This window comes from Mustela lutreola, chromosome 4 (assembly GCF_030435805.1).
Source record: "Mustela lutreola isolate mMusLut2 chromosome 4, mMusLut2.pri, whole genome shotgun sequence".
NCBI lineage: Eukaryota > Metazoa > Chordata > Mammalia > Carnivora > Mustelidae > Mustela > Mustela lutreola.
Genome location: NC_081293.1, coordinates 37,025,467 through 37,040,192, shown reverse-complemented (window position 1 = coordinate 37,040,192; position 14,726 = coordinate 37,025,467). Strand labels below are relative to the sequence as shown.

The following is a 14,726-nucleotide window of genomic DNA, read 5'->3' as shown; positions in this document are numbered from 1 at the left end:
TAACATTTTCAAAAGAAGACTTATAACCATCTTGTCAAACAAAAGAACAAAACAATCACCCCCAACTTCTCTAGTTGGCGGCATGGTTTTTGAAATAAGACTTCACTAAGTAAACTACTCTTGAATATCACAAAACTTTTACTGGCTATGAATCACATGGCTCCGCACACAGCGTAACTCGGCATACTGCTAAGATGCTCCAATAGGGGAAAGCTGAACTCAATTCCAAGTTTCTAAAACCTGAACTACAACCTCTACTCCTCACTGACTAGAAATCAATACTGAACGGTAACATGCTGTTATGATTACACCATGAAGTTATATTTACCACTCATAAGCAACTTATCCTCAAAGCTGGCCCGGAAAGCTCCTTCTGGAGCCCGGAGTGCTTTCTTGATCTGTCCCCTTATGCCACTGACAGTTCGAATCACAGCACCTTCAAATTTGGCCACTTCCAAGGCAGAATTAAACATTCCCTATAGGTAAATGAAAAAAAAAAAAACACACAAAATCAGGTATTTTACTTTTTAGTTCATAAATGAGTCCTTGGTTAAAAAAAGAAAAAAACTTCTTTAATAGTGATAAAATAATCAAAATGTTTTTTCCCCACTAACAGTGGAATTACTAGGTCAAATGGAATACAATTCGATTTCATCTTCCCCAAAAAAACATTAATCAAGATTAGACTCATTAGCATGTTCATCACCGGTATCTTTGTAGAAGAAAATATTAAAAAGATATTTATCGGACTGAACTGGCCTAGAGAGCCTTTGCCATCATCAACCAGGCCTGGGCTGCAGCTCATATCCTATGACTTAGGTGTACATGTTCAGAAAATAAAGAGAGCTGAATAAATGCCAGTGACATTATTACCTGATATTATAAGAATATTTTATGATCATCTTAATTCTGTACTTTTATGGAATACCCACATAAGATTTTCAATAAATGTGACTCGAACTACCCTCCCACATTATACTGCAAAAAGAGCATCCACTTCTCCATACCCGTCAACAAGTATTTTACAAAATACTTTGTCTATTTTCCTTTTTTAAAAAATTCTGTCCATTTTTCTACTGAGCTGTTTAACAAACCTATGATTTTCCCCCTTTCTTAACACAATCCAAAAAAGCAGGGAAAAAAAAGAGTGAATGAGATTATGTTATTTTCAATATTAGCTCTGTCACAGTCTCACATGATATAAGGAATAGCCTCCATTAGTATGTATCTCTATTAATGTCACCTTAAAATTTTCTGAGCATATTTAAGTGACATAGAGACCAATACAAAGAAACCAAAAATAGCAATGACCAAGTTTATGAAAAATTTCACTCTTTTGAAAACATCAGACTATATTTTATAAGTATTTCATTCCTCCTTCAATAAAATATACATGTAAAATATGTGAGTATAAAGATATACAGACCTTAATGAATGACGTATTCTTGAAAATTTTATAAGGAAAGCCAGTTAGCTTTAATTTCTTCACAATCTTTATGGATTTATCCAGATCTAGGACAACTCCTGTAGCAGCTATCCGGAAATCAGGCTGGGAAGAACACCCAAAATTTGAATACAGGAATAATATCAGCAAGAGAAAAACTATTATTTTCTCTATGATACAATAAATCACCAAAGTACATTTCTATTTACAACCAGCTAAGAAAGAATATCTGAACTTGCAAAGTAGTATTTTAACAAAAGCAATCTAAAGCTATAGTACATGTAAGCCAAACTAATGCTGTCTTGAGTATTCTCTGGAGGATGATTTTGCAATAACATAATTTCAAAACAATGACCAATTTGGAATGGAAAGGAATATGAAAATTTGGTTACAATGTTTAAGGAAGTAAATTGTGGACCCCCAGGGCAAATTTCATCTGCTCATTATTCTGTTTTCTGTCAAATAGAGCCAATAAAACCTGCTCTGATTGACCAAATGAAGACTATGTGAACATACTTTGCTCAACCAGCATTACTAGGGAGTAGTCTTATGTCTAACTAGTGTCCAAAGTATCCTTAGAACCTAGTACAGTGCTTAGCACATGGTGAGCACTACTTATTTTTAGAAAAACAAGGTGTGCCTGGGTTGCTCAGTAGGTTAAGCAACCAACTCTTGATTTCAGCTTGGGTCATGATCTCAGGGTTGTGGGATCGAGCCCCATATCAAGGCTCCAAGCTCAGGAGGGAGTCTGCTTGAAGATTTTCTGTCTCTTTCTCTTTCCTTCTGCCCTCCCCACTTCATGCATACATACACAGTCTCTCTAAAGTAAATCTTAAAAAAAAAAAAAAAGAAAGAAAAAGTCCAAAAAATTTATAAAAATATAAAATGTCATCAGAATCATAATAAGTCTACCTCTTCATTCCCAAATCCTACTTAAAAAGATGTAGGAAAATTAAAAGCAAAGAGAAGTTTGCTACAAATACTAGAAATGAGTCATTTTGAACTTCAAGTTTCATGTACATATCCCATATTCAAGATATACTTCTCAAACACAATCTGGAAAATAAAACATTCAAAATATTTACCATTATGCCACTGACAGACTGTACTGCCAAGAATCCAGTTCCCTGTGGAGTAATCGGACCTTAAAAAGAATAGGAAAAAAAAAAAGAAAGTAAATACAGTGAATCACAAATTTTGAATTCTGTTTTACATATGTACTTCAATCAAAAAAAAAAAGAGAGAAAAATCTTATGAATTGGAATTTCATGGAGAAAAACAAAACTATAATGGCTTAAATTAACCTATAAGTTGTTCCAATCATGTATTACCCCAAAAGGTTGCTCCACAATGCATGTGCTGTGGGGTATATTTTAGAAGTCTCTGTCTCCCATTGTGGTCTTCAATATAATAGAGTGGGATAGTCTGAAACCTCCTCCACCCTACAGAAAAAATGATTGGATCTCTGGACTTGAGGATTTTCTTATACCAACGATGTTTCTTCAGACGCATCTGAGGGAAGAAGAGATTTCAGTAAGATTAGTGGTGTAAGTATGTCCCCAGAACCCCAACTGCCAAAGCATGCAGCAAAGGGTACCTACCTGTACATATCCAACATTGCCTTCACTATTGCCCAAACCACCCAAAATGATTGGGTAATGGGGGTCAAAGTTAAGCACAAATTCACAGGGGACATTTTCTATTTCAATTCGAACATACATCCCAGGTCGAAAACCCTCATACTGAACTCTGGCTTCATCATCTTGATCTTCAAATTCTGCTCGGTTAAGCTATATACGAGAGAGGGGGAAAAAAAAAACAATAAAAAACTCACAATGCTATTGTCTTTAATAAATCTAAGATTAACATTTTAAAAAATGAACACTTTCTCATAAAGGAACACAGACGTGATCACGCCTTATCCCATTTAAAAATAACATACCTTCTGGGGCGCCTGGGTGGCTCAGAGGGTTAAGGCCTCTGCCTTCGGCTCGGGTCATGATCTCAGGGTCCTGAGATCGAGCCCCGCATCGGGCTCTCTGCTCAGCAGGGAGCCTGCTTCCCTTCCTCTCTCTCTGCCTGCCTCTCTGCCTACTTGTGATCTTTGTCTGTCAAATAAATAAATAAAATCTTAAAAAAAAAAAAAAAAAAATAACATACCTTCTTATCTGTACAGTTTGTTTAGGATATGTCCCAACTCTTTTCTCCTTTGTTGCTCCAAGGTACAGCAAATGCAAACAACTTTGAAAGCAACCCTTAATGCTGGTCAGCCAATACTCTCAGCTTCCCAGTCCACTTTCTTTTCTTACTCTACAATATTTGATACTCAGTATCTCCTCCTCCGTCATCCTCACACTCAGCAGTTAACTGTTTCTTAATTCACTCAAAAACTAAGCAGTCTACAAGAATTTCTGCAGCCATCTCTCCTTCCAGGGTTTACACTCACATCTAGCCTTTTACTCTTATTATTATATTTATCATTTATTATTGAAATTAATTAAAATTAAACAAAAATTTTTAATTCAGTCCCCTGGTCACAGTAGTCACATTGATCAGTATCAACACGTGGCTAATGGCTACAAAAAAGACAGCACAGACAGACATTTCCATTATTGCGGAAAGTACTACTGGGCAGCTGCTATAGATTTATTTTATGCCAAACTTCACTTGCATGCTAGATATCATTCACTCTTATTGAACTTTATTCCAAGAGGTCTTGCCTGTTATTTTCTCACATCTTAACATCTTCTTTTGATTCTATTTCCAACTATTGCCCCATTTCTCTGCTTCTCTCTGAAGTAAAATGGCTTCTAAGTTTTCTATACTCAGAGTCTCTAGTTCCTCTGCTCCCATTCTCTTAAATCTCAGCTTGGACTTTAAGCCACATTCCATAAAAATGCTTGCCAAAATCATGTAGGGCCTCCACATTCCAACCCAGTTGTCAATTCTGTCTTCATTGTTAATACATCAGCAGGATTTAAAATAATTTATCCCTCCTTCTATAGTGGCTTCCTCATGTTCTCTTCAATTTCTTCTCTTTCCTGAGCACTGACTGCTCAATCCCCACTGCTGCTTCATCCTCTCCGCCCAGCCTCCTACAGTGGAGTACCCGCTGTCAGTGTTAGTCCTCTCCTCTCCTGACACCATGCTCACTTCCCAGAGCATCCCATCCACTTCATGGCTTTAGGTAGCATCTAGATGCTGAAGACTGTACATCTAAGTCCCTGGCCCCAACCTCTCTCCAGGGCTCCTCACTGACTACTTGAAGCTCCACTTGTCTGAAAGAGATCTCAAACCCAAGCTCTAAACTTTATCTTTTTAGATAAACCTGCACCAACCAGAGGCTTTCCTATCTTACTGACAACTCAATCCTTCCAGAAGTCATCCTTATTTCCTCTCACACACCCCACAGTTAATCTACTTTTGACCTACCTTTAAAAAGTATATCCAGAATTTGACTCTTTCTCTTTCACCTCCAACACCTCCCCAACCCCCACGGTGAGTCAACTTAATTTTACTGAACTCTTGCCACAGCAATCCTTTCAAAGGAAAGCAGGTCATACATGTCTCTCCTCTGTTCAAAACCCCCCGTGGGTCTCCATTTCACTCAGAGTAAAAAATTCAAAGTCCTTTAAAACAGGACACAAATCGCTTCTCGGCCTTTTGGCTAAGATCAAGTGTAAAACAGGACACAAGATGCTAGGTGATTTTAAGTTATAAATGGACTGAAGCAAAGACTTCAGAACTAGCTTTACATGTCTTAGTTACTTCTATCAAAGTCAGTACAGACTTAGAACCACTATGTTAATGACTAACAGGGAGATACTTTCTTTAAACAGATGAAAGCTTAGGTTGGGCAAAGTCCACCAACCTCATTTTTAGAAATCATATGCTTAACCTGCATAAGATGTATTAAAGTATATTCTAGCTTACAGGAATTATTGGTGTCCCCCTTGTCAAAACACAACTCAAACACTCACCATCCACTGCATAGATATCTTTGTGTCTCCTTAAGAGTGAGTTCATCAACTCAGTCTGTTCAGCATCTCAGGCAAGGGGGCCAGACCATCTTTGTTTTAGCATTCCACATGTTCCCTTTATCTCCACATCTGACCCGACACTTGAAATACCCTCTGAACTCTGACCAAGGTGAGTTTTTAGAAAAGCTTCCCTGGAGAGCACTTGTGTGTGTGCATAAGCACCAGTATATGTAAGAATCATCTACCCATTCAAATTATTTAATTACGTTTCCAGGGAGCAGTAACCAGAATGCTAAGGCAATGCCTACATCTAAATATCACTCCACTGGGGTGCCTGGGTGGCTCAGTCAGTTAAGCCACTGCCTTCAGCTCAGGTCATGATCTCAGGGTCCTTGGGATCGAGCCCCACATCTGGCTCTCTGCTCAGCAGGGAGCCTGTTTCCCTTTCTCTCTGCCTGCCTCTCTGTCTACTTGTGCTCTCTCTCTGTCAAATAAGTAAATAAAATCTTAAAAAAAAAAAAAAAAATCAGGAGAGCCTGGGTGGCTCAGTGGGTTAGGGCCTTTGCCTTTGGCTCAGGTCATGATGCCAGGGTCCTGGGATCGAGCTCCACATCGGGCTCTCTGCTCAGCAGGGAGCTGGCCCTTCCTCTCTCTACCTGCCTCTCTGCCTCCTTGTGATCTCTTGTCTGTCAAATAAATAAAATCTTTAAAAAAAAAAAAAATCAGTCCACTGAGAGATCCTCAGCAGTTGCTTCCTATCTCAGCCATTTTTGCTTCCTCAATGCTTCATATACAATAGACACTGATAATCTTTCTGGTCAATTTCAGACTGAAAAAACAATCAGATGACTGCATGAATAAACACATTTATCTGCATCTTGACCTAGGAGTCCAAACCTGAGGCACAGAAGCAGGTCAGCAAGCAGAGACCTAAACAAAATTATGTACTCACAACACTGTATTACAGCCTTGAAATAAAGCTGATAGGATCCCAGTGTTCTCACCTGTGCCTGTTTATGCATTTCTCCTTTAAGATCATCAAAATATGTGCTTTCTCCTTCATCATATTCTGCATCAAACATCTCCTTCAATTTTCTCTTCTTATCCAAATGCTTTTTCTTGGCACTTTCCTCTGCACTGGGGTCAGTTTCTTCCTTAACTTCTTCTGCGTCTTCAATCTTAAATTTCCAGAAGAGAAAATTTTGTAAAAGTTTGTGGAGATCTTTTCTTTAAACATAAAAGGAGATTTTTAAAGTTCAGCCTTTGGCTCTAAATGACACGAGACATTTAGACATCTACATTGTGATACACTGTCACTCCTTTATCTGGTTGGGAATGTCAAATATAAATAAAAGTAAAAGCAAGTGTCCCCACCCAGATTCTCCCTAGACACTGTTCTAAAGAAATATTAGGGAGAATAGGGAATAGAGGAGAATGATGGCAAAAGGAACAGTGGAGAGAAAGATGGTGACTCAGGAGCTAAACTTTAAACGACTGAAGAATCATAAACACAAGAAGAGGTAGTAAACCCAAAAGATCAAAAGTAACAAACCAACAACTTTGATCTGTTCCCAACCTCCATATTTTTAGGAAGGAATCCATTTATTCTGTAATCTACAGAGATAATAAGTAAGATTCACATTGCTTAATATGGGCCTCTCTCATTACATATTGACCACAGATCAAAGACCAGTGACTGACAGCCAGTCATGATAAAAATCATACCTGAGTATCTGCACCTGGTTTTCCCTTGTGCACATCCCCTGTTTCCAGGTCTTCAAAGTCACCATAGAGCTCTTCTGGGAAAAGAACAACCAAATGTCCTCCATGAATAGGGCTTGCATATGACACGATAGCGCCACCCAGTGCACTGTGTACTCTGAAGCCCAAATTTCATTTTTACCCTTCTTATTGCTACACACTCCAGGAGAATCCTGTACTTACACAGGCTTCTTTTCCTCTTTGAAATGTCAGTATTTCATCACCTGTTCAGATGAAGCACATGGACCCAACCCATATTTCCTTACTTTACTTTGATACCCCACTTAGCCAAGAGCTATTTTTCCAATGCAGGTAGCAAACACTTTGCAGCAGGGATGCACAGAGAGATATATGCATGGTTTTGCAGGTGAGTCCCTAAGACCAACAGTGACATGAAAAAACTATGATTTGATTAATAGCACATAGGACAGAGTCTCAGTAGTAAGAGTAACACAACACAATGTATGGCATATCTAAGAAAAATCTTGGATTACATAAAATACAGGACTTAGAGTAATAGTGGTACCCAAAATAATGCTGAATCACATGAAGAGCTCATTAATCTGCTCATCCACTTGTTTTTAGAGCTCTAAGTTTAGCTCTGGCTCTTATCCTTAAAAGAAAAAGATGCTAAAACTCCTTTGGGAAGCAATATTTAGAAGTAGTATTTAGATAAAATATTTTCACATAAGAAAGAGCCAAAGAACCAAAGAGCCAAAGAAGATACAATAGTTGGGAAGATTCCATCTGTAAGAAAAACAAAAAAGGACAAAATGCTTGGGAATAAACCTTACAAGAAATGTGTCAAAAAACTTTATTTAAAAAACTTAAAGAATTTTAATATACTACCAAAGAACACATGGAATAGACATTAGCTAACACAAGGGCTTTACAGACAAGGCACTGCTCTAAGTATCTTATGTGCCTTAACCACATTCTTCAACATGACCCAATGAAGTAGGTGTGATTAATGCTATCTACTGAACAAATAAAGATAACCATGTATTTGAAAAAGAAGACTCAGTATCAGAAAGATGTCAATTCTCCTTTTATCACAGTTCTAATAAAACATGACCCAAGAAAGACCCAAAAAACCTACTGAATGGGAGAAGATATTTGCAAATGACATACCCAATAAAGGGTTAGTATCCAAAATATATATATAACTGAGTACCAAAAAAACCCAAATAATTCAATTAAAAATGGGCAGAAGACATAACAAACATTTCTCCACTAACTAAGACACATGAAAAAATGTTCAACATCATTCATTGTCAGGAAAATGCAAATCAAAACCACAATGAGATCCAAATCACACCTGTCAGAATGGCTAAATTAAAAAACACAACAAACAAATGTTGGCGAGGATGAGAAAAAGGAACCTTTGTGCACTGTTGCTGGGAATGCAAACTAATGCAGGAAGATGGTTTGGAGGCTTCTCAAAAAATTAAAAATGGAACTATCATATAATCTAGTAATCCCACTATTAGGTATTTACCCAAAGAATATGAAAATACTAATTTGAAAGGATATATGCCTCCCTATATTTATTATTTAGCATTATTTACAAGAGTCAAATTATGGAAGTAGCCTAAGGACCCATCGATAGATGAATGGATAAAGAAGTGTGTGTCTGTGTGTGTGTGTATGTATATACATAAAATGGAATATTATTCAGCCATCAAAAAGAATGAAATCTTGCCATTTGCTACAACATGAATGTAGCTAGAGAGTACAATACTAAACAAAATAAGTTAGTCAGAGAAAGACAAATAACTCGTGATTTCACTCATATGTGGAATATAAGAAACAAAACAAATGAGCTAGGGAAAAAAAAAGAGACAAACCAAAAATCTCTCTTAACTATAAAGAACAAACAGATGGTTACCAGAGGGGAGGTTGGGGGGGGGGATGAGCAAAACAAGGGGATTAAGAGTACATTTGTCATGATGAGCACTGAATAATATATGTAACTGTTAAATCACTATATTGTACATCTGAAACTAATGCAACACTGTAAGTTAACCATATTGGAACTAAAATTAAAAAAAAAAAAGCCAACAAAGATTTCTTGTCTGTAAAAGACAGTGTAGACTTATTTATTCTGTTCCTCCCAACTAAGTATAACCAACTCCAAAAAAAAACACAAGACCCCAAGGAAAACAAAAGAACTCTGAAAGGTATAAAGAAAAAAAGGGCTGGTGAGGGTCCCCAGGACCAGAGGAATGACGTAATGGCTGGTGGCTCACTAGACCACAACCCACAGAAAGGCAATTCAGAACCACTGTTTCCCAACCCCAAAACTAGCAACAGAAGGGAGACCAGATAGACTCAATGTTCCCTCAGATCAAACTCAGATCTTAGCAGGAACACTAGGTTAACCAGGCAGCACTGGTTAAGTGGGTGCTTTGAAAGCCCCCCTGGCAGTAAGTGATGAGAGAACTGTTTGCCTTCCCTGAAGGGCCTGAATCTCCTTTCCTCCACCAAGATAAACCAGGTGGCCAAGGATTATTGGCAAAGGGAGATTCTGTGCCAGGCCAGAGGCTCTCCACCACCATCTAAAAACAATGTGTGCCCTGGCAGGACCAGTGAAGATACCCCTACAGCAAGAAAACTAGCCCTACAGGCCAAGACAACCTTCTCCCACCTAGCCACAACATGGGGGGCCCAGACTAGGGAAGCCCCTCTGTCTTCTCAGGCAGCACCTGCAGAGACCAGTACTAAGCAGATCAAAATAGCACCACAAAGGTTCTAAAGTTAAATTGTCATTGGAACCACAGCCCATAAAGTATATCAGGACCTGCACAATAAACAAGAGGACTGCATGACTAAAATAAAAAGATTACACAGGACCAATGTCTCCTCTAACATAAAACCCAAAATATGTACGATACAAGAGAAAATCACCTGTCATACCCCAATCCAGGAAAATCTTAACTGAAAAGTGAAGACAACTGACATGAACAATAAAATGAATCAGATTTTGAAACTATCTGACTAGTACCTTAAAGCAGTACAAAAATGTTTCATCAAGCACCTACAAATCCTTTGGCAACAACCAAAAAACTGAAAAACTCAGCAAAAAACCCTGAAGAACCAAAAGGAAATTATAGAACTGAATACAAGAAGAAATTTTAAAAGCTTGCTAGATGGACTCAATAGTAAGAGTAGAGATGACAGAGGATAGAATCAGAGAACTTGAGGTCAGATCAACAGAATTCATCCAGTCTGAACAACACACAGGAAAACAGACAAAAAACAACTGAGCAGAGCCTCATAGACCTGTGGGGCAGGAAAAAGATCCACCAGTTATACGATCTCACAAGGATACCTGGTTTGAAAGAAGTAATGACAGAAATTTCCTAAATTTGGTAAAAAACAGATTCAAGAAGGTGAGCAAATTTCAAACAGAGTAAACCCAATGAAATCTTCACCAGTCAAACTTCTGAAAACTGAAAAACAAATAATCTTGAGAGCAGACAGAAAGAAATGACAAATTCACACCAATTCCAAATGACAGTCCATTTCCCCTCTAAAATCAGAGGCCAGAAGGAAGTGGTACATTTTTCATGTGCTGCAGGAAAGAACTGTCAGCTATGAATTCTATATCCAGTGAAACTATCCTTCAGAAATGAAGAATTGTAAATAAAGACAATCTCAGATGGAAAACAACTACAGGAATCCGTCACTAGCATACCCATTCTTAAAACATGGCTGAAGTGAGGCACCTGGGTGGCTCAGTTGGTTAAGTGTCTGACTTCAGCTCAGATCATGATCTTAGGGTTGGTTCTGGGATCAAGTCCCGCATTGGTCTCCCTCTCAAGCAGGGAGGTCTGCTTCTCTCTCTCCCTCTGCTCCATATCTGTGCTTACTTACTTGGCTCTCTCTTTCAACTAAATAAAATCTTAAAAAAAAAATGCTCAAGAAAGTTCTTAAGGGGCGCCTGGGTGGCTCAGTGGGTTAAAGCCTCTGCCTTCGGCTCCGGTCATGATCCCGGGGTCCTGGGATCGAGCTCCGCATCAGGCTCTCTGCTCGGCGGGGAGCCTGCTTCCTCCTCTCTCTCTCTCTGCCTGCCTCTCTGCCTACTTGTGATCTCGATCTGTCAAATAAATAAATAAAATCTTTAAAAAAAAAAAAAAAAGAAAGTTCTTAAGTAGTGAGTAAATTATAAAAGAAGAAATTTGGGACCACTGGGAAAAAAAGAAAAAACAAACAAAAGATCAGAAATCTAGATGCATACAATAAAATAACGCTTTTCTGAGGAGTTTTTAAAATCATATTTGGAGACTGAAAAAAAATTATAGCACTATCTAATACACAAACCAGTAATACTTAAAAGGGGGAAAGACAAAGGGACCAAAGTAGGAGAAAAGTTTCCACATGTTACTCAAAATGATAAAATACTGGCACCAGTAGGCTATTATATTACAATAAGTGATGACTACAAAATCTAGACAGAGACATTCAGAAACACTGTAAACATATCAATATAGAAGAAAGAAAATGAAAACAGAGGAAAGACAGAAAAATTAGAATAAGAGTAAACAAACAACAAAACAGTAAAATATCAGACTTACACAATTCCATATCAATAAATACATTAAATGTAAATGGCATAATATACCAATCAAAATACAGATTGACAGAGAGGATAGAGGCACATAACGAGAAACTCCATTTAGATTTAACAACCCAAGTAAGCAAAAATACAAGAAGGGGAAAGATATACTGTGCAACTCATCCTTTAAAAAAAGCAAGAATGGCTAAATTATTATCTCATAAAATAAATCTTTTTTTTTTTAAAGATTTTATTTATTTATTTGACAGACAGAGATCACAAGTAGGCAGAGAGGCAGGCAGAGAGAGAGAGAGAGAGAGAGAGGGAAGCAGGCTTCCTGTGGAGCAGAGAGCCCAATGCAGGGCTAGATCCCAGGACCCTGAGATCATGACCCGAGCCGAAGGCAGCAGCCCAAACCACTGAGCCACCCAGGTGCCCCTCTCATAAAATAAATCTTAAAGAAAAGAAAATTATCAGAGCCAGAGAAGGACTTAACTGAACTGTAACAGCTAAAATTTCATGGGCTACCTTGACATCCTTGAGCCTCACAGGGTCCAAAGGTCTAGCTGTGAGCAGGCCTGCCAGATATGGCCTCACCCTATGGGAAAGGATCCCTGTCTTGATAGCTTTTTTTTCAGTTGGACCACCCGCACCCCACCTATCCCTCAACCTAACAGGTTTGACTTTACCTCTCTGCCAGCCCATGAATTTATTCAAATACATTAATCACAACCTGTCAAGGGAAGCAATGGTCATCCTATGCTCATTTAGGTACAAAGCTCTTTCTCTCAAAGCCCCTGATTGTTCAGTCTCTGCATGGCATGCACTGTTCTCTTCCCTCAGGCTCTGAGTGTATGTGACTAATAAACTGCTGTCAACAGCATCTGCCCAGTGTCAGATATTGTGTGTTAGGCCATCCCTATAACCGTAGAGCTGGAATCTTTCCTTCACCAATTGCATGAATAAGAGGTGACCATAATACACAACAACAAAAGGATAAATCCACCAGAAAGACATAACAATCCTAAGCATATGTGCACCAAACAGAGCCTCAAATATAAGAAGCAAAAATTGACAGATCTGAAAGGGATAGATAAGTCCAAGATAATACATAGTGACTTCAATATCCTCCTCTTGGGAACTGATAAAATTAGTCAGAAAATTAGCAAAGATACAGAAGATTTGAACAATACTGCCAACCCGACAGAACCTAACTGACATATATAGAACATGATACCCAAAAACATCAGAATAAATAATTTTTAAAGCATCCACAGAACATCTGTCAAGACAGGGCACAGTCTGGGTAATAAAGCAAATCTAAACAAATATAAAACATGCATAATGAGTATAGAATACAGTGCAATTAAACTGAAAATGAGTAACAGAAAGAAGAAAATTCCTAAACATTTTGTAGTTTGTTTGTAAGTAAAAAAACATTAAATAATGCATGGATCAATGAGAAGTCTCACAGGAAATATAAAAATGCATAGAACTGAATGAAAATGCATAGAACATATGAAAATACAGGGGGAGGCAGGGCAGAGAAAGCAATTTAGTGAGCACTAAAGGCTCACGTTAGAAATGAGAAAAGGTCTCAAACCAATAATCTAAGAAAACTGAAAAGTACAAAATAACCTCAAACAAGCAAAGAACAGAAATAATAAAGAGAAAAAAAAATTGAAAACTAGAACACATAAATCTATGAGACCTAAAGCTGATTATTTGGGAAAAAACATCAACAAAATGAATAAACCTTACTAACGAAGAGAAAAAGGAGGAGGACACAAATCACCAATTAATTATCAAGAATAAAATGGGATTAGCACAACAGATCCCCTAGCCATTGGAAAGTTATTAAACAAATACTATGAGTATTATATTCAGAATACCTAAGCTAGCTTCTTGGAGAAGGTACTTCATGAAACTTTCACTTTGCCAAAAGCCTTTGAAATTCCTTGAAAACCATAAGAAAGTAAAATTCAGCCAAGACAGAATAAAGAGCCTAAATTATTTAAATTATCCTATAACCATTAAAGAAAAAAAACTTGTCATTATTATAAGCTCAAAAAAAGAAATCTCCAGGACCTCACCATTTCACTGGAAATTATACCAAACATTTTAAAAATTAACATTCCAGGGGTGCCTAGGTGGCTCAGTTGTTAAGCAGCTGCCTTTGGCTCAGGTCATGATCCCAGGGTCCTGGGATCGAGCCCTGCATCGGGCTCCTTGCTCGGCAGGGAGTCTACTCCTCCCTCTCCCATTACCCCTGCTTGTATTCCCTCTCTTGCTCTCTCTCTCTCTGTCAAATAAATAAATAGAAACTTTAAAAAAAAAAAAAAGAAATTAACATTCCAATTCTACACACTCTCTTCCAGAAAACAGAAAAATTGGGAATACTTTGGAATCATTTTATGAAACCAGTATTACTGAAACCAAAACTAAATGAAGACAGTACCCAAAAAAATCCCCCAAAACAAAAAAATCAACAATGCTATAGACTTATACTTATATGCAAAATTCCTTAACAAAATACCATCAAATAGGGACTCCTGGGTGGCTCAGTTGGTTAAGCGGCTGCCTTCGGCTCAGGTCATGATCCCAGCATCCTGGGATCGAGTCCCACATCGGGCTCCTTGCTCAGCAGGGAGCCTGCTTCTCCCTCTGCCTCTGCCTGCCATTCTGCCTGCCTGTTCTCGCTCTTTCTCCCTCTCTCTCTGATAAATAAATAAATAAAATCTTTAAAAAACAAAAAACAAAAACAAAAAATCTAAAACATTATTAAAAAAAAAACCCATCAAATAAAGTTCAACAACATATAAAAAGAATTATATATCATGACCAAGTGGAATTTATTCCAGGTATGCAAAGTTGATTCAAAATTCAAAAATTAAACAATGTAATCCACTATATCAAAAGGGTAAAGAATAAAAAATTCGTAGGATCATATCAACTGACACTGAAAGGCATTTGACAAAATTCA

At 37.8% G+C, this 14,726-nt stretch overlaps 1 protein-coding gene across 4 annotated transcripts in view; it reads right to left on the bottom strand.

The window, feature by feature from the left end:
• Nucleotides 1-14,726, bottom strand: part of BMS1 (BMS1 ribosome biogenesis factor) — a 50,855-nt gene that overhangs the window by 3,671 nt on the left and 32,458 nt on the right. For 3 of the 4 annotated variants that reach the window (XM_059169520.1, XM_059169521.1, XM_059169522.1), the window contains 7 exons: nucleotides 7,150-7,223; nucleotides 6,429-6,602; nucleotides 3,046-3,234; nucleotides 2,776-2,956; nucleotides 2,530-2,588; nucleotides 1,427-1,549; nucleotides 329-476 (listed from right to left, as the gene is read on the bottom strand). In XM_059169520.1, coding sequence (XP_059025503.1) covers nucleotides 329-476; nucleotides 1,427-1,549; nucleotides 2,530-2,588; nucleotides 2,776-2,956; nucleotides 3,046-3,234; nucleotides 6,429-6,602; nucleotides 7,150-7,223 — 948 coding nt within the window. The remainder of the gene's footprint in view (nucleotides 1-328; nucleotides 477-1,426; nucleotides 1,550-2,529; nucleotides 2,589-2,775; nucleotides 2,957-3,045; nucleotides 3,235-6,428; nucleotides 6,603-7,149; nucleotides 7,224-14,726) is intronic. The other variant, XM_059169523.1, reaches the window with a different exon arrangement.